Source organism: Miscanthus floridulus, chromosome 2 (assembly GCF_019320115.1).
Source record: "Miscanthus floridulus cultivar M001 chromosome 2, ASM1932011v1, whole genome shotgun sequence".
NCBI lineage: Eukaryota > Viridiplantae > Streptophyta > Magnoliopsida > Poales > Poaceae > Miscanthus > Miscanthus floridulus.
In genome coordinates, this window is record NC_089581.1 from 156,231,001 (window position 1) to 156,254,417 (window position 23,417).

The 23,417-nt window shown below is 45.2% G+C and overlaps 2 protein-coding genes and 2 pseudogenes across 2 annotated transcripts; 1 reads left to right on the forward strand and 3 right to left on the reverse strand.

The window, feature by feature from the left end:
* The first annotated feature begins 2,836 nt into the window (after window positions 1-2,836).
* On the forward strand, window positions 2,837-6,873 carry LOC136540228 (uncharacterized). Its single transcript, XM_066532230.1, has 3 exons — window positions 2,837-4,684; window positions 4,787-4,979; window positions 6,662-6,873. The coding sequence occupies exons 1-3, from the start codon at window positions 3,177-3,179 to the stop codon at window positions 6,854-6,856; spliced, it is 1,896 nt and encodes a 631-aa protein (XP_066388327.1). The 5' UTR covers window positions 2,837-3,176; the 3' UTR covers window positions 6,857-6,873.
* Window positions 6,874-7,579: 706 nt separating this feature from the next.
* LOC136534236 (disease resistance protein ADR1-like) lies at window positions 7,580-9,506 on the reverse strand (annotated as a pseudogene).
* Window positions 9,507-9,603: 97 nt separating this feature from the next.
* On the reverse strand, window positions 9,604-13,192 carry LOC136534227 (uncharacterized). The gene has a single exon (XM_066526691.1). It carries the CDS (start codon window positions 12,777-12,779, stop codon window positions 11,724-11,726), a length of 1,056 nt encoding a protein of 351 aa, XP_066382788.1. The 5' UTR covers window positions 12,780-13,192; the 3' UTR covers window positions 9,604-11,723.
* Window positions 13,193-13,498: 306 nt separating this feature from the next.
* LOC136534220 (putative disease resistance protein RGA3) lies at window positions 13,499-16,905 on the reverse strand (annotated as a pseudogene).
* Window positions 16,906-23,417: the final 6,512 nt, after the last annotated feature.

Sequence of the window (23,417 nt, forward strand, 5' to 3'; positions counted from 1 at the left end):
AAGTGCAATCAAGCTCTAAGTGAGTTTTGGTGATGTTGACCACATAATTAAAGGACTAATGGCTTTGACAATTGTTTGACAACATATCTTTAATCGTGGATGCAAAGAAACAAAGGAGGAGACCCCCAACTCGAATGGATGGCTTGCAATGGCTCCAAGAGCTAGTTTAATTCATTTTATATTTTGAAATTGAGTCATAGGACAAGCCGTACTATCAATGGGGGATGCTAATGGTGTGTTGGGTGGAACCAAGTGCTCAAAACTCCATCTATATTTCAAATAATCCCAGCCACAAAAAGCCAACCGAGCTAAATTCTTATCTGCTCTGGCCTACGCGGAACCTCCGCACTCTGGCGCGAAACCTCCGCGTCCTAACGTGAAGGCTCCGGGATCTATCAGATCCGACCATTTTGTGGGTGATGTGGATGGTATTTATACCATACCTCTTCTCCCCAATGATCATCTTCTCCATTGATTCAATATTAACAAACAGAAGCTCTCTATCTCCCAAGCTTGGTGCTCCAAACTCCTTTGCTTAAATCTTTGAGATTCCTTGAGGGATTTGGCTCTAGAGAGTGTGAGAAAGCTCGAGAAGTTCCTTCTCCTTCGTTCTTGTGCACTTGGTGAAGCCCTAGCTGCTTGGTGTGTTTGTTACTCTTGGAGCTTAGCTCCTAGACGGCTAGCGGTCACCCGGTAGCTCCTAATCCGTTGTTGTTGAGCATCGGGAAGTTTGTATTACCCTTTATGACTTAGTGGAACCCTCTAATCTATTGCCTTAGTGATAGGTTAGAGAAGAGGAGCGAGTTGAAAGAGACTCCATAGCCTTTGTGGCTAACCTCAACAACGTGGACGTAGACAAGCCTTTGTGGTGAGTTGAACCACGGGATAAACCCTTGTGTTCACTATCATTGCTATTGTTGTTGCTATTACTTGTGATTTGGATTGATTTTTAGGGTTTGCATCCGATCTATGAATTTCTCATCTTCTAGGTGCAACCGACTATTTGGATAGCTCAACATACTTCCCAGAAAGGCTGGTATTACATTCGATCTATTTTTTTTGTTAAATTCTACAATAGATCGATTTCCTACTCTGATCTCCGGAGGTTCCACACTCAGTCCCGGAACCTCCACGCTCAAACCCAGAGGTTCCGTGTTCTGACTGTTTTTAAGTTAATTAAATTTCAGAAAAAGGCCTATTCACCCCCTCTAGGCCACTTGCTAGATCATTTCAATTGGTATCAGAGCAGGTTTCCTCGTGATAGCACTTAACCGTGTGAGGAAATGGCAAGTCCTAGAGAAAGGGTACCGGAGGAAGATGGAGAGGACCGCTTTGAGGATGTTCCTAGTGAAGAGGAACCCGAAGCTCCTGAGGATGATCCCACAGCAGCGCTTGAGCAATTTCCAAAGCTCAAGCTTGGTGCTAAGGGGTCCTCCAAGGGAGACAAGCAAAGGGACAAGATAAAAACAAGGAGAAGAAGAAACACAGAGTGAGAAGAAAGGTGCAATCAAGTCCACAACCAAGCAGTGAGTCGAAGAATGGAGATGATGATGAGTACTATACTCAAAGGCTACCAAAGAGGACACTCAAGTCTAACACCAAGAGATCATATTCGATTGTATCCTTTAATTATGATTCCGTAAATTTGCCTACTAACACTCACATCAACATACCCGCGGGCAAGTTATCCCAATTTGATGGGACTAAGTTTGCCAAGTGGAAGCATATAATGAAGGCTTATCTTATTAGACTCCATCCATAGATGTGGAATATTGTGTGTGTAGGTTTTGAAGATCCCGTTGATCCCAAAAATCCCACACCAAGAGAGATCCGCATGATACATCGCAATGCTCAAGCTACTAGTGCTCTTCTAAGTGCATTAAGCCCAGAAGAGTTCAACAAAGTAATTGGTTTGGAGATTGCTAAGGAGATTTGGGACACTCTTCACCTTGCACATGAAGGAGTTAGTAAGGTAAAGAAGTCCAAGATTGATCTATTGATGTCTCAACTCAATAGGTTTGTTATCAAGGATGGAGAAGACCCTCAAGAGATGTTTGATAGATTGATGGTGATAGTTGGCAAGATTAGAGGCTTGGGTGGGGATAACTTGGTCACCCTCTCTTTGTCCTCTGCCGTCCATACGCTCAATCAATTCAACTACTTGCCAAAGCGTCCCAAAAGCCCTGAGACGAAGAAGAAGCCAAATGGTGAGAGCACTAGGAGGTTGGACCGATGGGCGATAACATAGGCCTGGGCAGTGACTCCGCTCCGTAACCTTAATAATTTCCATTTCACCATCTTTTGTGGGCGTCACTTGTATGCAGTTAATCTCCAGGTTTTGCTGTAACTATGGTTGGAATGACGAAAGGAGACGGGGCGTCCTGGGCGAAACAATGAAGCCCCGTCGAAGAACGAAGGCGCCGTTCGTGGAGGCCGAAGGTTGCTTGGCCCACGCGGTCCCCTCCTTGTGTTAGAGGGGTGCCGAGGTGCTGACCAAGGGCGGTGCCATCCAGGGGCGGGGAGCCCGGTGGACCAAATAACCTCAGATCTATTAAGATATACTCCGAATCTGAAGTAGATGTGATGACAGTTTGGCCATAAATACACCTCCGGGGGTCATTGTAAAGGGTGATGACGAGTATTGAAACCAGCTACCCATGGAATCACTTCGTCATTCCTGTCTCGACATACTTTCGCTCTCGCCTCGTCGCCTTTCGCGGGCCGACGAGTAGCCTAGCAACTACCTAGTATCTGGTTAAGGCCTAGAACAACGGGATATACACAAATTCTTCGATCACTCCATCAGCTTAGTCTGAGAGCCTGAGACGCCGGACGGAGGACATCACCTGGCTATGACTACGAGCATCAGTGGACCCATCTGAAAAACACGCTGATCCAGGCCCGCTCACCCACCACTCCATCAGGCAGGCTGCAGGCACGCACCAGCCAGCCAGCGCCCGCCCACCACCGAGAAAACACCGCACCACCCGCCCGCCTTCCCGGCCGACATCACCCGATCCGGCCGGAGCCTCTCCCTTTTACCCCTCCCGCGCCTCCGCCTGCGCCTCCGCGCTGACGCCCGCCGCGGCGTCCGCCCCCCGAGTCCAACCCCAATTCTGCCGGGGCAGCGGCTCTCCAAATCCCCAATTTTTTTCCCTGCCCCAAAGGCCGCGGTGATGAACCGGATCCTGTCCGTCTCGCTCCGGGGCGGGGCGGACGAGGACGCCGCGGCGGCGTCGCCGCCCCCCGATCCCGCGGCGCTGTCGCGGTGGGTGCGGGCCTTCTGCGTCATCCGGTTCGACCTGGAGCGCGGGCAGCTGGTGGAGGCCTGCTACCCGCCCGACGCGCTGACGGCGCCCGGCGGCGGCCTCGACCGCCTCGTCGCCTTCTCCTCCTTCCCGGACTCCATGTCCCACCACCTCCCGCGCCACCGCTCCTCCGTCCACGACTCGCTCTTCTCCTTCCGCGTCCCGGACCCGTCCTCCCCACGCCGCGCCTTCCTCTACGGCTTCGTCTTCAACCGCCAGCGCCAGGACGAGCGCCTCCCCCGCGGCGGCGAGCAGAAGTCCGTAGTCATCCTCTCCCACGCCCCCTACTCCTCGCTCTTCCGCTTGCTGCTGCAGATCCTCGGCCCGCTCTGCTTCGACGTCGGCCCCTCCGCGCTGGCCATGGTGGCGTCGCACGTCGCCGCGTGGCCCGCGCCTGCGCCAGGGCGCCCAATGGAGCTTCCAATTGGCAGTGCCGCGCTGCGCGTGCACCTCCCGCCTGCGGCTGACGACCCTGGTCCGCCGCCTGCGCTGCTGCCCGCCAACCCCTCGGTGCCGTACGGACTCTTCCATGATGCCGACCTGTTTGCCGCGTTCCGTGGATTACTCCTCCACCTATGGACGCTCTGGGAGCTCATGGTGGTTGGCGAGCCCGTGCTGGTTGTTGCGCCGACCCCAGCTCAGTGCTCGGAAGCTGTGGCTGGGCTTGTTAGCCTTGTTGCTCCACTTTTGTACAGTGTAGACTTCAGGCCGTACTTCACCATCCATGATCCAGATTTTGCTCGCCTGAATGCGCTTGCAGAAGGTGAGGTGTTCCCGCCGATGGTACTTGGAGTGACCAACTTGTTTTTCTTGAAGAGTCTTAAGAGCATTCCCAATGTTGTATCGGTGGGAAGCCCAAACCCAAATTCAACAAGGGTGCTACCAGTGGGTGGCCAATTGCCAGGAAATGGAATGAATGGGACACCTGGGAAGCTCAAGCTTGAGAAACTTGCAATCAATAAGTTCTCTCCAACTAGCCTATTGAATTCCATCAAATTGAGAAGAGAAGGCCCTCTTTCTCTCATGACAGAGCACAAAGAAGCATTATGGAGCACATATTCGCCAACCACAAAGCCCAATACATCTGTTCTAAATAGGCTCATTGACGCTGGTGTGTCACCAAGGATTGAGGAGTCCATGTCAGTAGTCAACAATGAGATATTGCGGCGGCACTTCTTGGAGCTGACGACCAACTTCCTTGCACCTTTTGGGCCGTATCTGAGAACTACAACACCATCAGAAGGGAGTTCACCTTTTGTTGACCCACCATTGCTACCACCATTTCACGCAGATGAGTTTGTCAATGGTTTGGCTGCTAGAGGTCCAGGGAAATTTTTGTACAAAAGGATGAGGTCCAATTGGTTGGACCTATACAGGTAAGCTATAATTGTTTTTATTTGTGAATAAATTTGTTAGGTGTCTTCTTTGAATTTCTGGCATAATAATGAAGCATAACCTGTGTTTCTCATATTTAACAGGAGATTCCTCGAAGGCCCCAATTTCATGCCTTGGTTCCGGCAAAGACGTGCTGCTGCAGACCAAGAACAGCAGAGGCTCTGGAGGCAGGCTCGCATGAATGTTGACATTGAAAAGCTAATGTCAAATATGTCTGAATTAGAGAGGATTGATTCTTTTAATGCTGTTGAGCATTATCTTCTCAGAGAGATGGAGGTAACTTTCTTAGTTACATCTGACCTACTAAGTTTTGCAATTTCTTAACATGACAGCATTTCATTAGTAAGGCATTTATTCTGCAAGTTAGGTGTGCAAATTTAAGTTTGATCACCTGGACAAGTTCTATGTTCTGACAAATATAATGCCAAGAATAGCTCAGAATACACATATCAAGTAAAGAAGAAAGAATTGTATATGTTTGTATTGATGAATTTGTCACCGAAGGCTGCAAACTTATCCTAACATGAAACATAAATAAGACTTAACTGTCTGAGTCTAGACCTTTTTTTGTTGGGACTGCTTAAGTTGGAGTTAGACTCAAATACTAAGAGGTGAGATAAGGGCCATCCTGGCATTATCTGTGGACTCTAGGAACTGAAACAATTGAAATAATATGTACCGGTAATTAATTGAGAATGATCTTGCTTAGGGATCAAATGTTCCAATACTCAGAAAGTCAGATCCCTTTTAGGAAAAAGTTCAGCATCATTTATCCATGTTGCATATATCAAAATTAGCATGAGTGAAGTTCTTATAATGAGCAGATTAGTGTCACTAGCAGTTCGCATTAACTTCTTGTAAAGAAAAGTAAATACTAATATCCTATAATTGCTTTCGCTAGCTGCCACAAGAATAGCTTGTTTCCTTAGTGCTGATAAAATGTATATTTCAAGCTACCATCTTGCACCAAGAGCATAAGTATATTTGATGCTAGTCTGCCATGTTTTTGATAGTTTGACTATAGACACTCCTCTTCCACACAAAAAATTTGGCAGGACATCTGTATTTTAAATTTTGATGAAGACTTTGGTACTGTATTAAAGGAACCCTTTGTTTTCTGACTGCCATGCCTTAAGAAATCTAGTTTTCCACAATAATTCATATAGCTGGAATATTTATTACTATGTTTTAGAAGAATTACTACTTTACCTGTTGGGAGCTAATAAGAGCAATGTTAACTGCCTCTTTGTTTGAACAACACCATGTTGGGTTAGTGTTTGAATGACTATTCTACTGTACAGGAGTACAGGACTATATTAACCATAGGTTTTGTTTTCTATTATTCTATATTGAATGTCTATAGAGGAATACTGTATTTTCTAACATCTCGTAGTTGCCTTCATTGGTATCACCAATAAACTAACCAAAATGATGTTCCTTATGGATAATGGGTGATAGGCTAAAAACTGTAATCTGTACACAGATATTTCTGGACTAACTAATTCCCAATATATGTTCTCTGATCCAAAGTTTGTTAATTTTCTGACTTCACATTGATGGTTTATAGCTTTCAGCCTTTCACCATCTTGGTGTTTAGTACTCCCTCCACTCCAAATTATAAGACTATTTGGTTTTTCTACATTCATAGCTTTTGCTATGAACTTAGATATACACTATGTCTAGATACATAGTAAAAGCAATGTATCTAGAAAAGCCAAAACGTCTTATAATTTGGAACTGAGGAAGTATATATTTTGTCACTTGTTACATCAGCAACTAAGGTTGTTTGACCGGAAATGGGCATGGTTCTTAATGGTTTATAGCATTTAGAGAATTTGAAGGCAAAAGGAATATCTTGTGCCATTAACATGCTCAACATCCCTATTCTGCCATTTGGCCATATATTCTGTAGACATTTATCAAGCGAAGTTCCTAATGTTAATGTCTTCTTCCTCCAGAACCCTGGAAAAGGAAGTGCTGATTCAATAGGAGCATGCCAAAAATTGAAGGTAGACCTCCAAGCAGCATTCAATGTCCTGCCGAAAGACATGCAACAACTCCTGCTCTCCAACCCTAAAAGAGCTGTTCTTCTTCAAGGTAGTCAAGAAAAGGCCCTGGGGGCCAACGGCATTGTCACCCAGACAAGTTTGTAGCAGTCCCCCCCCCCCCCCCCCCCCCCCCCCCCCTCCCCCTCACCATTGTGACTATTTTTCCCACACATAATACAAAGTTACACATTTATATACTTGCTTGATGGGTTAACCCATGTTTGTCAGATCTGTCTCTTTCTCTCGTTCTTCCTCTATTAGTTTTCCATAGTAACCCTATTGGTAAGGCATGGAAATCTTAGCAGACTAGCAGAGCGGCTACTGCTTCTCTAGGTACGCAGGTTTGGAACGTGGGCTTTTCCTCTTGCACCCAAAATGACACAACAACGTGCAGCCTTGCTCCAGTGCCGGGGTTTACTGCTGTATTCCAGTGCATGATGACGTTGCGTACTTGCGTGTCCAAATATTCAGGCGTCTCCAACACATCGATGCCATTAGTTGGTGCAAGCAGCATATCGTCTCTCTTCTACAGTCTTGTGTAAAGTTCAGCTCATAGATTTGCTTCCTCAGATTTTGAGGGAGTTAGAATACACGGGGTGCAGATCGGCCCCATACACTATAGAATCCAAACGAAAAATGTTGCAGAAAAGCGCATGAATAATATTGAATTTCTCAAAGATGTATTGCAAGGGAAAGATAATAGTACTCTCTAAATACAGTGGAAATGGTCTTTTCTGCGTTCATAGAAGTGGGTACGGTACGGGAGGAAAATTCAAAAGATTCAATTTATCTCAAACTACTCTTTGCTGAACACTTCCCTTACGAAACCTTGCTCTGAATCTGGGCCTACTCAATGTTGAGGATGAAGTCGGCTAGTGTCACACTATCACCCCTGTTTAGATCTAATTGGAAGCATGATTTCTCTGGATGCTTAAACTTGCTTTGGTCCTGCAATCCTTGCAAGAATTTGACAGATACCAAGAAATAAACCTTGTCCGAACTCAAGCTACATGAACAGAAGTGATATCGCTGAAGATTGTGATCATGGAAAAACATCTGGACATAATCCCCGCTAGCCAAAATCCAACCTCTGCAAGTATAACAGATAATTTAGAGTAACCCTTTAATTTGCACTTAAATTACCCACGACTACCATTATAAAGTATAAACTAAAGTATCCTTTAAATCTATATCTAGATTTCCAATATAAACTATTATGAAAAATAATTAAATAACTATAAATAGATGTTTCTAAATTGCCCAGTTCTACCATTCTTGAATTCAAAGTATAAATGCTATGTGTCATCGATATACTAACTATACATGCATACGTTAGCGATAACGATAAGCATATATTTTGGTAATTTATGACCGTGAAAAAAAGTTCGTTGAACAAACCACATACCAAAGGCATTGACAATTTGTGTAGAGATTAAGGAGTATATAAATGGATATCGTGTTAAAGAAATGAATAGACAGAGAGTAAAGGAAACCAATTTGGATTAGTTTTATGTAATTTATTTATCCATGAAACCTATGTAACATAATATTCTAGACCGTGTTGAAGCACGGGTTAATGAGCTAGTAAGATACTAACCAATTTTGTGTACAAGGTTAGGCACATCCTGAGATGTTCATGCTTGGCAACTCATAATCATGTATAGATACAATGTGAATCCGGAGGCTAGATCTTTCGAAAAAGAGAATCCAGAGGCTAGAAGAATGTACAACTTCAACACGAGGCCTGAACAGATGAAAACAAGTGGGTTAGTTGAAGAAAACTATAGTTGTAGCCAAATAAACAAAAGGAGAATGACTGATGTGTATGGTGGTAGGAAAAGCATGGGATGGTGGATACGATGATTCCACCTCTTAGTTACCTTGGGTTAGTCAGACTTTGACTATTGGAATGGTTCCTATCAACTTGCAGCACTGCCTTCTTAGCTCCTCTGCTATTGCCAGAACTGACATCCAATACTCACAATGAACTTGGAAGAACATTTATCTTGTGCAGTGATTGAAGGGCTGGGCAGCCTATGATCCATAAATCTTGCAGTGAACTTGGCAGGCAATCCATGGGTAGAGACCGGATGGCTGGACAACTGTGTATCCCTAACCTTTTCAGTGAACTTGGGAGGCCATCTTTGGGCAACATTATGGCTGCACAATTTAAGATGATTAAAATCTTGAGGTTGGGAAGTCTGTGTAGCCCTTTAGGGAGGCACTGCAGCTTGTGGCAGTCACTAAATGTGATCTCCACAAGAGAGACGAGGAGCACAAAGGGCCTCCTCTTGCTCTTTTGTGAATCGCTCCACCTCTTTTACCCTCCAAAGATGCAGTGAGGTGAGCGAGGAAGCGAGCAAGGTACAGATGGGCGCAACAAGAACTCCTGCAACATCATCTGTTTTAAGCAGTTGGGAGGAAGATGAAGAGGATGGGAACTCTTGTTCCCGCGGCAGTGAGGGCTTGGAACCAGCAAAGAAATTGGGAGTTTCACGGATGATTAATTCAGTGAGAGTGAGATGATCTTGGGAGAGGAGAGACCACAGCCCCTTGCCTCTTAAATCCTCACATTCCACCATGGTTAATCTTGTGAGAGAGGTGAGGTTTGAGATAGGTGACAAGAATTACATACATTGTCTGCATACAGACGAGGGGACTGCGATTGGTCATGAAGAAAAAGAAAAAGTTATAGGGGATTATTTCAAAAACCACATTGGCTCCGCAACTCCGAGATCGACGACCATCAATTGGCAATCCCTAGGCTATACCCAGCATGACCTCTCGGACCTTAAAGCACCTTTCTCCCACGAAGAGGTTCATAATACAATAAATGCCATGCCCTCTGACAAAGCGCCAGGTCCGGACGGCTTCACAGGTGCCTTCTTTAAAGCATGCTGGGGAATTATCAAAGACGATGTTATGGCTGCCATAAACAGCCTGTTCACAATGAACGCCCAGGGATTTGAGTGGCTCAACTCGGCGTGCATCGTCCTGCTGCCCAAAAAAGCGGACGCAATGAGGGTGACCGATTTTAGGCCAATTAGCCTCATCCACAGCATTGCGAAGATCTTCTCCAAATTGCTAGCTAACAGGCTGGCCCCTCGGCTGAACTCCCTAGTCTCCAATTGCCAGAGCGCATTCATAAAAAAAGGAAGTATCCATGACAATTTCCTTTATATTCAGGGAGCAGTGCGAAAGCTACACAGGCAGAAGATACCAACATTATTCATGAAATTGGACATCCACAAAGCTTTTGACACGGTGAATTGGGGGTACTTGCTAGATGTCCTACAAGCCCTGGCCTTCGGACCACGCTGGCGTGAATGGGTTTCTATCCTATTCCGCACGTCCTCCTCGACTGCGCTGCTCAATGGGCAACATGGCCCCAGCTTCAGCCATGCCAGAGGAGTCCGGCAGGGAGATCCACTTTCACCCATGCTCTTCATTTTGGCCATGGACCCACTACAACGCTTGCTTGATCAGGCAACCCAACATGGGATACTCACCCCCTTACCCCTTACGGCGGCAAAATGGAGGACCTCCATGTATGCAGCTGATGCGGCTATTTTCATCAACCCAAAAATAGAGGATGTAGAAGCTCTCAAAATTATCCTCCAAACCTTCGGCAGCTTCTCAGGACTACACATCAGAGCGTACCCAGTGCAGAGAGCTCCCGCTCTGTGCGGGGTCTGGGGAAGGGTGTCAGTGGCAAGCCTTACCCTCGCCTGTGCAATGTGAGGAGACCGCAACTCGAACCCGGGACCTTCCGGTCACAGGCGGTAAGACTCTACCGCTTGCACCAGGCCTGCCCTTCTCAGGACTACACATCAATTTAGAAAAAAGCTCTGTGCATCCAATCCGGTGTGAATATGTTTGACCTTGACCATGTCGTGTCACCCTTTACCGGTAGCAGGGGCGCCTTCCCCTGCAAGTATCTGGGGCTGCAACTCCACACCAGATCACTTCAGAAAGTCCATGTCCAACCTCTCATTGAGCTAATTGGGCAAAGGTTGCCCAAATGGAAAAGGCGATGGTTGAACAAAGCGGGACGTCTCACACTAGTCACTTTGGTCCTCTCCTCCATGCCAACCTACCACCTCACGGTGTTTCCCTTGGTAGCATGGGCTAGAAGAAAGATTGATAAAATCAGGAGATTGTTCCTTTGGAAGGGGTAAGACAACACCTATGGCGGACACTGCTTGGTCAACTGGCCAACAGTTACCAGACCCAAAGATCTAGGAGGCCTGGGGGTGCCTGACCTTGATAGATTTGGAAGAGCTCTCCGGTTACGCTGGCTATGGCATGAATGGGTGGAGGATTCCAAGCCGTGGCTAGGCTCTGAACTCCCATGTAGTGATGTGGATCGCCTCCTTTTCAACGCTTCAATCAAAATTACTTTGGGTGATGGCGCAAAGACTCGCTTCTGGCACCACAATTGGTTAGATGGGGAAGCTCCAAGGTACCTAGCTCCAAACCTGTTTCGGCTTGTTTCAAGAAAGAACCAATCGGTGCAACATGAACTCTGGAACAACAATTGGATGCGTTCGCTAAGGGGAAAGATCACCTCGGCTGTCCACATTGAAGAATTTGTGTCCTTTTGGATACGAATTCAGGACGCCCATCTGCAGCAGGGCGTTCGGGACTCCATCACCTGGCGATGGACCCCGGATGGGGTTTACTCCACCTGTTCAGCTTACCGAATCCAATTCCAAGGTTCATTCCGGTTTTTCCGTGCTAACATAATTTGGAAAGCACAGGTAGAGAACACATGCAAGATCTTCCCTTGGATTCTAGTGCAAGACAAAATTCTCACGGCACAAAACCTACAAAAGAGAGGGTGGCCACATCAAGATCACTGTATGCTTTGCAACGGGTCCTTAGAAACCGCCCTACACCTTTGTTTGTGCTGCCCATTTGCAAAGGCGGTCTGGACCAAATCCTCTCTTGGGAGAACTTCAGTGTGCTGTAGTCACAGCCTCAGGGGGACCCCATCGAGATCAGAGCATGGTGGGAAGAAGCGGCAAAAAAAGTGCCAACCACTGAACGCAAACGACTCAATGGGGTAGTGATCTACACATTTTGGAATATTTGGAAAGAGTGAAACATGAGAATTTTCAACAATACCGCAGAGACGGTGCCACAAGTGGGCGCAAGAATCAAGGAGGACATAGGGCAAAGGAAGAGGGTTTTCGCTTACACTTAGCAATCTCCCTTTTTCTAACCGCGAGGAATGTGTTTTGGTGGTGTTTTCATGTGCACCTGGGGTCCTTAATACCCTTTTTGGAGTGTCTTCCTTCCTTGTACATAAACCCTTTTTCCCTATCTTAATTGAAAGGCAGAGCTCCTGCCATTGCGTTAAAAAAAGAGAGATAGGCGACAACATATCGGTGCCCACTGCACCAAGATAGAGATATTCCAAGGAGGTTGGGAAGGGGAAACCTGAACAAGAAGAGGATGACGAACAGGAAGAGAAACTGGGGCAACCACTTATCTCCAATGATCGGAGGGATCGCAGACCTTGGAGTCCTTGTCCTCCACCGGCTCGTCCAACTTGTCTGTTGTCGTCGACTCGAACTGGATTGGAGTGGAGGCCCAGATCTGGGCAGTTCCAGATCTTCAACTTTTGTAATTGGGAAGGCAAGAGCAGCATCGCTTCTGCTGCTGTTTTCTCCTCTCCCCTTTGTGGGTGCTCCTTGATTTGTGCATCATCCACTTTGTTAGCTGAAGATGGTGGCTCAGGTGTTGCCGCGGCCTGCTTCTCTCTTACACCTAGACCTGTTATCTTGTCACATGACCACACGTCCAGTTCTGAGAGCTTGGGGAAATAATTGAGTAGTTGTGTCAATTCCTTAACGCTACCACCCCACCTGGTGATGTCCATGCATTCGATTGGAAAGTGATATTTGGCACAACTCTCACCTTCAACCAACGAGAACACAATGCCGCTTGAATGCCGCAGCTGGAGGGTCTTTAGGGATGATAGAACCTGAAATTGATGCAGTGGGAGAGGAGGGCATCTTTCCATCACCAACTCTTTTAGTTCAGTTAGATTATCAAAGGCCAATGTGTTCCAAAACGAGCTATCAAGATCATCCTTCCCTAAAATTGTCAAGCTATATTCAAGTCAATAATTTTTTGCACAAATCAGTTCCTCAAAGCCCAAACCAACTCTATTTATCCGAGTGGAGCACAGAGCACTGGTCCAAGGAACAGGAGGAAAGGACAACAGCTTCGGACAGTTTACAATTTTGAGCTCGCGTAGTCTAGGAAACAAATTCATCTTTGCCTCGTTCTGTTGCTGACAGCAAGTAGAATGGGAAAACGACAACTCTGTGAGTTCAGAGCAATGTGTGATGATGAGCTCTTCCAAGTGAGAGTACAGATGACTAGGGTCAATTTCGAAATCTTGGCAGCTTATTAAATTCTAGCCTTCTCAAATTTCGAAAACTATTATGTGATATGCAGCCCAAATGCTCCTCACCATGCTTGTTGACCAGCCACAGTCCTCCAAGAGGTGGAAAATTTTCCCAAGACACATCATCCAGATGAAGAGATTCTAGATTTTTAACAGAGAGGTTCTCACCAAGCCATTTTGGGCAGTTAGTACCTCCATGCCCTCTAATGCATATGCCACGGATATTGCTATGTGGTTTCACAATTTCTAGAACATTTAACTCTTGTATATGATCCTTGTTATGTTGTTTGACATCCCATTCTAATGTTAGACTGTGCAACCTGTTTTTGTGTACCATTTCGGACTCAGTAGCTTCCTCCGTTGCTCGTACCCTTTCAAGACTACAAATGGCAAGTGAACCTCCAAGTTCTGCCAATTTCCCAAGCTGACTTAGTTCAAAGCCCTTACTTTCTTTTCCAACTTCAAAGCTCCTTAACTCTTGCAATGATTTTATTTTTCCCACCTCAAATATGTTTGAGTGAAATTGAAGCTCATAATTTGGCACCAGAAAGTGACACAATTTTGCAATGTTGCTCATATGTCTTGTGAAACCATAACAGCCTTTGCATTCCTGCAGATCTATGACCTCTAAATGATAAAGTCTAGAGAGAGCACTAAGATTAACGGCCGACTTTCCCAAGTAAACTGATTTGATCCTTAGGTAACGAAGATGAATAAGCTTTGAAAGGTTGCAGCACATATCCTCCACAGTATATGACGCCCCAGACAAATAAATAGTACGGAGGGCTGTTGCTTTCTCAAATAAATCACAGAAAGTCTTGGCAAAGCTTCCATGGTGTTCTCCGAATACCATCAATGTACGCAGGTTTTCAACTTTCAGCCTTTTAGCCCTTGTTTAGTTGGAGAAATTTGAATTTTGGGGCTACTGTAGCACGTTCGTTTTTATTTGGCAAATAGTGTTCAAACATGGACTAATTAGGCCCAAAACGTTCGTCTCGCAATTTCCCACCAAACTGTGCAATTAGTTTTTCTTTTCGTCTACATTTAATGCTCCATGCACAGGCCGCAAACATTCGATGTGACAGGTACTGTAGCAACTTTTTGGAATTTGGGTTCCAACTAAACAAGGGCTTATCAAGTGTGCTCAAGTCATTTTTATAGTACTTAAGTTCTTTATGTCCTCGACATCTTTGTTATCTACAATGATAGACAAGTGGCGTACATCTTGGCGAATTTGAATTGACTTTATGATAGAACTACATATGCCAAAACATTCAAATGACGAAATATTCACCGCAAAATTATGTAGTAGGTCATGGACAACAAAATAAGTACGACCATCATATGATTAACCAAGTCACTTAAATAGCTATGTCCAACATCCTCAATTCTTCTGTTCAGGTCACATGGGTGTACAATGCCTAGTCCTATCCACCAGTGAACCAGCTCTCTGCTATCGAATTCGTAGTCTTCAGGAAACAAAGCACAATAGTAAAAGCACTGATGAAGATGGAAAGGAAGATAGTCATAACTAAGCTTTAATGCTGGCATAATGTCATTCTCATTGGTTTGGAGTTCCCACTCTTTGCTTTCTAGAACTCTAGTCCAATGTTCCAAAGTAAGTTGGTTTCTTAGTAATCTTCCTACAGTCTTTGCCGCAAGAGGAAAACCTTTCAATTTGCTCACAATTTTTTCCCCGACTTCACGTTATTCTTTGTGACATTCCCATGGCTGGTGATCACCAAATACGCATGCTTCAAAGAAATGCATGAAATCTTCACCCTCTAAGCGTTCCATTTCTATTGGACAATCTACTGCCTTAATAACCATTTTTGACACCTCAGGAATTCAAGTGGTCACTATAACCATACTACCTTTTCCCTCCCCTCTTCCAAATGGTACCAGTAGTCTTTTCCATTCATCCTCATGACATGCCCACATATCATCTAACACAAGCAAAAACCGTTTATCTTTCAATCTTTGTTCAATTAGCTCCTGATCACTACTGTAATTATTTTCACCGTCAACTTTAGGAATTTGTTTCACAGCATCATGTGCCAACCTACTAGCAGTAAAATTGAGGGAGACACATATCCAAATTGTGACCTCAAAATGGTTCTTCAATTCTGCATAGATGTGTTGTGTGAAAGTTGTCTTCCCAATTCCCCCAGGACCAACAATTGGAAGCAGCACAAGTTCATTATTAGCAGAACAGTTGCGATGAACAATGCCATGTATTCTATTCTTTTGGATGTCCCTCCCATATAATTGATTCTCTGTAATGCCTGAAGTGGTTACAGGTCGTTTCTTAGCAATGTCTTTTTCAGTGATACGGTTGGTGCCTATGAACTCTAGGTTCAGAATGTTGGAGACCTCAGCACATATAGGCTTGAGGTGCTCTGTGCCTCTGTGATGTCCTTCACCTTTGCAGATATGCCCACCCTGTTAAACTTCAATTCTGGTGCTAGTGTAGTGTTTGTTCTCTGCTGTGCCATGGAGGTCCAGCAGAGAAATTTCCTTTGATCCTCTGGCATGTTTGGACTCTCCATCATGCCAGGGTGAGTGTTACCATCATCGACGGATGAGAAGGAGCAGCATGGAAGGCATTTACCAACGGCATGGCCAGTACTGCGAGCAGCAGAATTGACTTTCAGCAGGCATCCACCGCCAACCTTCTTTTTGCTGCGGTTGGTGGGAGATGTCGTTGACGAGCTGCCCTCACGCTTGCCACACAAGACGCCACCGAAGAATTGCCCTCCATTTCCTGTCATGTGATGACCCTCAGACATGTCAGAGTGTGCACCAACAGATGATATTATGGTCAATAAAGGGCGGCATGGGAAGAGGCGCTTACTGATATATGAGGCGGCGTGGGTATTACTAGAAGCCAATTTTTGCATGCATCCGCCGTGAACCTTGCCGTCATCCTGGCTGGTTGTAGGAGATGGCGGCGAGGAGCTGACAGTCCGCCCGCCACATGAGCAGACACTAGAGAGGCACCCCTGTTTTGCATTATTACCATCTTGCTTATCAGGATCACCCTGGACTTGGACGTTCATGTCACTACTAGAGCCAGAGGAGAGGTTGAGTTTAGCAGCTGTGGCTCTGGCCGTGTGGCGAGCGTTAAGGGCGAGTCCGTGGACGCAGCCCCCGGCGTGCACGTCGGCGGCATGGTAGGTGCCATCGAGCTCGTCTTGGATGCGGAAGTACTCGAGCTCATCAAGCACGTCGTCGGCATCGTAGGCCAGCTGCTGTAGCTTGTGCAGCAGCTCCTTCAGCGCAGGGCTGCGGATCTCCCTTTCTTGTGCGTTGTCGAGCATGGCCCGCGCGTATAGCAGCTCCATCTTGAGGGCGTCAACGTTGGGTCCGAGCCCGTTGCTGGCCGCCCATGCCTCTAGCAAACCGCCCGTCACGGGGGCCAGCGCCTTGCCCACTATCCAGCGCGCGGCGCTGACGGCGACCTCCATTCTTGTGATTTTGTCACCTCCGCCGCGCCGACGACGTCCTTGAGCTAGCGTGGCACTGGTGCCAGTCCAGCCGCCGGCAGATCTTTATTTGAAGAAGCTGCACGCATCATATAGGAACAGCAAAACCATGATCAACAATGATGCTGCGGCCAACGCTAGCTTAGTTACATATATGCATGCATGCATGTGTTCCTCACCCAAGTGAAGTGCAGAAGCTGAAGACTGAAGACACAACTTGTTTCTCTGCTGCTGCCAACGCTGCGCAATACTACCTCCGTTTTTGTTTACTTGTCACCGATTTTTTACTGTAACAATTTTAACCATACGTTTTTTTTCTATAAAAGATTTTTAGATACATCAAGTTTTCACATATATGATTCTTTATTGAACATACTTCATTAGTGTTATATACATTGAAGTATCTAAGATTTTTTTAGAAGAAAAAACAGATGGTCAAATTTACTACAGTAAAAAAATTGCTGATAAGTAAACACAACCGGAGGGAAGAGAGAAATACAAGATTGACGCCGGGAAGGAGTCTCCGAGCTGGTGATGGGCTGGCTGTAGCAGCGCAGAGGAGTGATGAGCTGGCGGAAACACCAAAGCATTGCATTGTCCTTTGTTTTCCTATGTAATAATAAAGCGTAATCTTTTATAGCAGTGCAGTGCACGTCAGCACCGGATGTGATTACAGCTGCAGCATCTTTCCTTAGTTGGGTGGCCTTACTGTTATTTGATGGGAGTTGTCTCGTGTTAATAACCACATATCGCAGGCACCACCTCACATATTGAAATCATAAGCGGTAATGCTCTCTCCAGGATGTCCGTCCGAACAGACGGGCCCGTTGGTGGGCCACGATGCCCACAAGGTTTTCTTATCCGCTCCCCTTCTGGCACTGCAATTTCTTAAAGAAAATATCGCCGCAGCGCCTAGCCACATCCCGCACTGCTCTGCGCCCCGCATGCCCGCCTTCCTCAACACCACCACGACCGACCACACCCTGCGCTACTCTGCGCCCCACACCATGCCCCCATCCACCTCACCCATCGCAGAAGGAGAGGCAGGGGAGGCCTGCATCCCCATCCAGCGCACTCGTCGACAGGAAGGGAAGGCATGCGCGCTGCGCCTGGGGTGTACGCTGGACCGTTGCTCTCAACGTCCCCTAACCCGAGCTTGTTGGCTACCGAAGTTCCCCACCAGGTAGGCTGTGGCCGCCGCCGACGCTGTGTTTTAAGTGTTTCAGGCGTTTCAGACTTATGTTTCAAGTGTTTCATTGGATGTTGCAAAAGTAGACCTGGGATGTTTCATATGTTGCAATGACAACGTACGCATGTTTCAAGCCTATGTTCAAAGAGTTTTAGTTGTTTCAGACGTCCGTTTCAAGTGTTTTTATCTGGATGTTGCATATGTTTGCTACAACTGCACACACATGTTTCAACTGTTTGTTTTTATGTGTTTTAGATTTTCATACTTATGTTGCAAAAGTGGATCTGGATGTTGCATATGTTGCTATATAGCTATACACGCATGTTTCAAGAGCATATTTCAAATGTTTCATCCGCTTCAGTTGTATGTTGCAAATGCTTCATATTTATGTTTCAAAAGTAGATTGGATGTTGCACATGTTGCAATGTGTGTGGGTGGTTGGCGTTGTTGCCAGGACGCCGCCGTAGTTCAAGTGCGGGCACGTGATGGGTGCAGGAGGCCTAGTGTTGCTGCCTGGGCGCCGTCGTGGTTCACGTGCGGGCGTGGGGGCGCAGTTCCAGATGTTGACGCGCGATGCGGGCGAGCACAGGGCGCGGGATGCGATGTAGGCGGGCGTCGGGTGCAGGCGCAGAGCTTCGTCCAGACGAACGCTGCCTTCGGAGCGGGATTTGGCATGGGGCGAAGAGAGTTGTGTGCGTCAGGCGTGGGTGTAGGGCTGCGTCCAGACGAACGCCATGTTCTAGATGTTTGGGCGCTAATCTCGTCCCGAGTCACAAGTTAAGGTTTCCTGTAGGAGTCCTAGAAAGATGATGCAAATTTTGACCTGCCACTTACTAAGTGCACATGTGAAAGCTCTAGTTTAGTTTTGGATAATTGATGAAACCCTAGGTACTAACCTTTGGCTCTAAGTGAATATGAGATAGGTTGGTACACACTAAGCATTGGAGCAAATGGATGATGATCATGATGATGGTGATGGCCATGGTGATGATCAAATGCTCAAGCTTGGGAAAAGAAGAAAGAGAAAAACAATATGGCTCAAGACAAAGGTATATTTGATAGGAGCATTTTGTTTTGTCACTCAAGACATCAAGTGGGTGTGAGTGGATTTAGAATAGATAGCCGTACTATTAAGAGGGGTGAAACTCGTCGTGAAATGCGGTTATCAAGGTGCCACTAGATGTTCTAACTCGTTGCATATGCATTTAGATTCTAGTGAGTGCTAACACCCTTGAAAATGCTTTGTGAAAATGCTAACACACGTGCACTATGGTGAGACACTTTGTGGTTGGCAATATAGAAGCATGGGTGAAGTGAAAGGAGTTGAAAAGTTGGTCACTAGGGTGATCGGACGCGTCCGATGTTCGGCCTCAGGCTCGGCTGCGTTGGCCGAGATGACTAGACCCGATTAAAGGAGAGGACCGGACTCTGGCAGAACATTGTTCTCGAGTCCGATCAGCATGACGTGGCACACTGGAGTGAGACTGGAGAGGATCGGACATAGGGTGATTGTGTTTCGCTGCTGATTTCGCTTGTTACTCTTAATGGTTGTCGCCACCTAGATGGCTTGGTGCAGCGTGGATCGTTAAGCGAAGGAAGGTAATTGTCTCTGGCTCCGATCGGTGGATTGTAAGGGGTTCTTATGCCTTCCCTGTGGGAGATCGCGAAAGGCAACTCTAGTTGATTGCTCGTGGCTTGTGGATCCTCATCTTGTGTTGGTTGTGCGGCACCCGGTTGCGGGTTAGGTGTGTAATGCCTATTTAGCGCGTGAACCTTGTAAGGAAAATGCACCCTAGGTTCATTTACTTTGGATTTTGGTGTTTGATGACCAACACAACCAAATTGGACTAATGAATTTGCAAGTAATTGTTTTATAGTTTAATAGGGTGCAAGACGTGACTTAGACTAAGACGACATGATGATCCCACGGTCAACACCATAAGCAAGACCCTAGAAGCACAAGAGAATACCCAAGATATCAAGCAAAGTCCAAGCACGAATATAGGAACCAAGCCAGACGCAAGATCGGAAGAAACAAGCTCGGCAGAGGTGACCGGACGCGTTCGATCAGTTGCTCGGCAACAACAGTTGTCACCAGCAGCGACCGGACTCTGAGCGAGGTAGTGACCGGACGCACGGACTTTACTGTTCATCGTCGCAGCAACAACTCAGTGAGGATCGGACGCAACAGTTGTGGACGACCGAAAGCACCAGGCAGTGGTGTCCGATCGAGTCCAGAGAGGTTCCAGAACGGTGAAACGTCGACCGGACGCGTCAGATGGTAAGCGACTGGACTCGCCAGAGAGTCCGATCAACAGTGAGCGCCAACGGTCGGCTTCAACGGTCAGGACGACCGGACACGTCCGATCAGGACGACCTACGCGTCCGTTCAATGGCAGAAAGCTAGGTTTCGTCCCCAACGGCTACTTTCTCTATGTGACTTATAAATAGACCCCCAACCGACCATTTGAGGTGTGGAGAGCTGAGAAAACATACCAAGGGTGTTGATACACCACTTTAGTGATCTCCACTTGCATAGTGCTTAGTGATACATTCAGTGATTAGCGTAGGTGCTTTGCGAAGTACTTAGGTTAGTTAGACCACCGCTTATGCGCTTGCTCTAGGTTTAAGCCTAGTGTTTAGTGAGGTTTGCACACCTCTTATCACTCGGTGCTTGCGCGCACTATTGTTGTACATCGGAGGGGCTTGTAGTCTTGCGAGATCACACCAACCGCGTTTGTGGTGTGGCCGCCACCGTGTACCGAAGGGAACAAGGCCCGTGGCGGTTTGGCCGGAAGCGTGATAGTGAAGACGGCGGGGAGCGGTCCGAGAAAGGCTTGCCTGAAGGCACACCGGAGACCCACTTACGCGTGGGAAAGACCCGGGGCTATCCACGAAGTTACCCGACCGGGAGCTTGGCCCTTGCGAGGGGCTCCAACGAGGACTAGGGGGAAGCTTGCGCGCTTCTCGATACCTCGATAAAAATACCGGAGTCGTCGACGGAAGTTTGCATATCTCTTCCTTACTCTTTAGCTTCCGCATTTACATTGTAATCTTGGTTTGTGCTTTACTTTCCTAGCTTAGTGATAGGCTAGTTGGTAGACTTGGAACCTAGGTTGCATAACTCCTTTTTGCGGTAGAGATAGCAACACACTAGCAAAACCGTAGTTGCACATTTAGATAGTTTACTTTCATGCATATGTTTTGACTAGGTGAAATTAGAGGTCTTAGTGAGAAATAGAATTTTAAGTTGCATAATTCACCCTCCTCTTAGGCGTCACGGTCCCTTACAAACCTTCAAGTGGGTGAATCGCCGCAATGGAGACTAGCTCGCCGACAAGCAAGTGAACCTCGGTGAAAAATCATTGTGTCAATTGGTATTCATTGTGATTGATTTTTCACTTGCCTGGCTCGGTATCAATCCCTCTACCTCTCTTGTATTTACATTTCTAGTAATATCTTGTGTAGAGGTAGTCTAGCTAGTAGAGTAGCTCTCTAGTGTAACATAGATGCAATTAGTTGAATTGTTTGCTTAGTTGCTCCCTAGTGGTAGAATTAGCAACATAGCCATTGTGTGATTACTAGAGATCGTAGCATACTAGACTTGTGGATAGTTGGTTAGTGCTAACGCAACATTCGATTTGCCATTTAATTGACTAACAAGTTGTCTTAGTGTTGTTGTAGAAAAATTTTATAGGTTATTCACCCCTATAGACATTTAGGACTTTTCAACATGTCACATTTTGACGAATCAACTAATCATAAGTTTGACCAAATATAAAAAAATAAATATTTAGGATACCAAATAAATATTATTAAATTAATCACACCATATATTTTTAGAATATATCTATTTAGAGATGATAATACTAATTTTTATAAATTTAGTTAAATTTGAGCTTGATTCAGTACTCGAAGTATAAGATGTATACTTATTTGGGGATGAGAAGAGAATATGTAACTGGTCATAGTGTCTTTCTGCACTCACGTGATTTGAGTGCTGCATTCCTGCTTCTATAACTCGGAAAGTGACATGTTAGGTTGTTGATTATTCAATCTTTTTTGTCTGATGCAAAATGCTAGAACGGTACTGAACCTTCACCACCCGATCTACGTACAAGAGCTGAAAGTAAATTAATATCACTAGCAAAAAAAAGTGCTTGTGCGTTGCAACAGGAGTAGAGTCATCGGATACACATGATTTACTAAACATAGTTACATAGCCAAGCACTCATGTATATAAATTATCTTGTTTGTTTTCGGTAGTCACATATTTGAAATAATTTTATTGCACTTAAGCCATGTAATTGCATGGGCCAAACCTGTACTTTTCTATAATTTATGCCGACAATAACGTAGCGTATGTTTGGTATAGCTTCAACTCTAAGATATGGATTGGATCTTTTTGTTGTGCCTGTGTATGCCTCGTGTCCGTCTTCGCAGTGGTTTCTCTTATATCGTAGCGCTTGTTTGGATAGTCCTATCAGGTGGAGGCTTCGCCGCCGTCATTCGGCTTTCATGGTTGAGATCGTGTTGGCTTTGCCACGGCGGATGCCTTGCCGTCGAGATGACTATTATTTAATTTTAATATCACTACAAATGCGGAAACTACTTAATAGTATATCTATAAATAACTTTCAATATTAATTTAATATTATTGATGATATAATATAAAGATTAAATATATTTTAGTATTTTTTAATTTAGTTTAAACCTAATATATTTGTTGTTGTAAATTATTTCAATACTTAAAGTCATTTGTCTACTGATGTGAATTACTTGATAGAATTTATATAATTTATAATTTCATGATATAGATAGTATATAAATAATGATTGATTAATTGATACATTTAATTATTAAATATTTGTTGATAATTATATTATTTTTTATGAGTTATCCTTGTCTATGTTATATATCCATATACTTTGATCTCTACTAGTGTAATAATTTTGTAATTACAGAAACATTGATAAAGTAAAATGTATACCATTTTTATTTGAATTTCTTCACTTGACTTATCATTTTATTAAATATTATCCATTATAATTTAATTCACTATGACATTGGAGATTATTAGAAGTGTACTTTGATTTCATTTCACTTTGGTCATCGATGAACTTAGGAGTAAAATTCTATTAATGTATGTTGAATTTAACATTATACATTTTAAGTTGAATTGAGTAAATATTCGATAGAAATCTAAATGCGAGACATCTGTTTTGTATTTGTATTAAAAAATAGCTACATATGTATTCGAATTCGAATTTAAATATGTTAAAAAGTGATATGAATCTGATTTCATGTGAATCCGATTCGTTTTCATCCCTAACTGTGTTAGTGGTCTGTAACCTACGCTGCGAGGGTTTTTTTATAGTTAGGTCATGTAATTCTCTTTCTTTTAATAAAATACTAAGTTTGCGGGAAAAAAAGACCTCGGAGATGACGGTGTTTCCATCGGCGTGTTCAGCGAGACCTACATCTCCTCGATCTTGCTGGATTTACAGGACGCTGGTGTGTCTGAGTCATCGCTCTGGTTCGATGGATCGCTCTACATCCCATCGAACATAGACC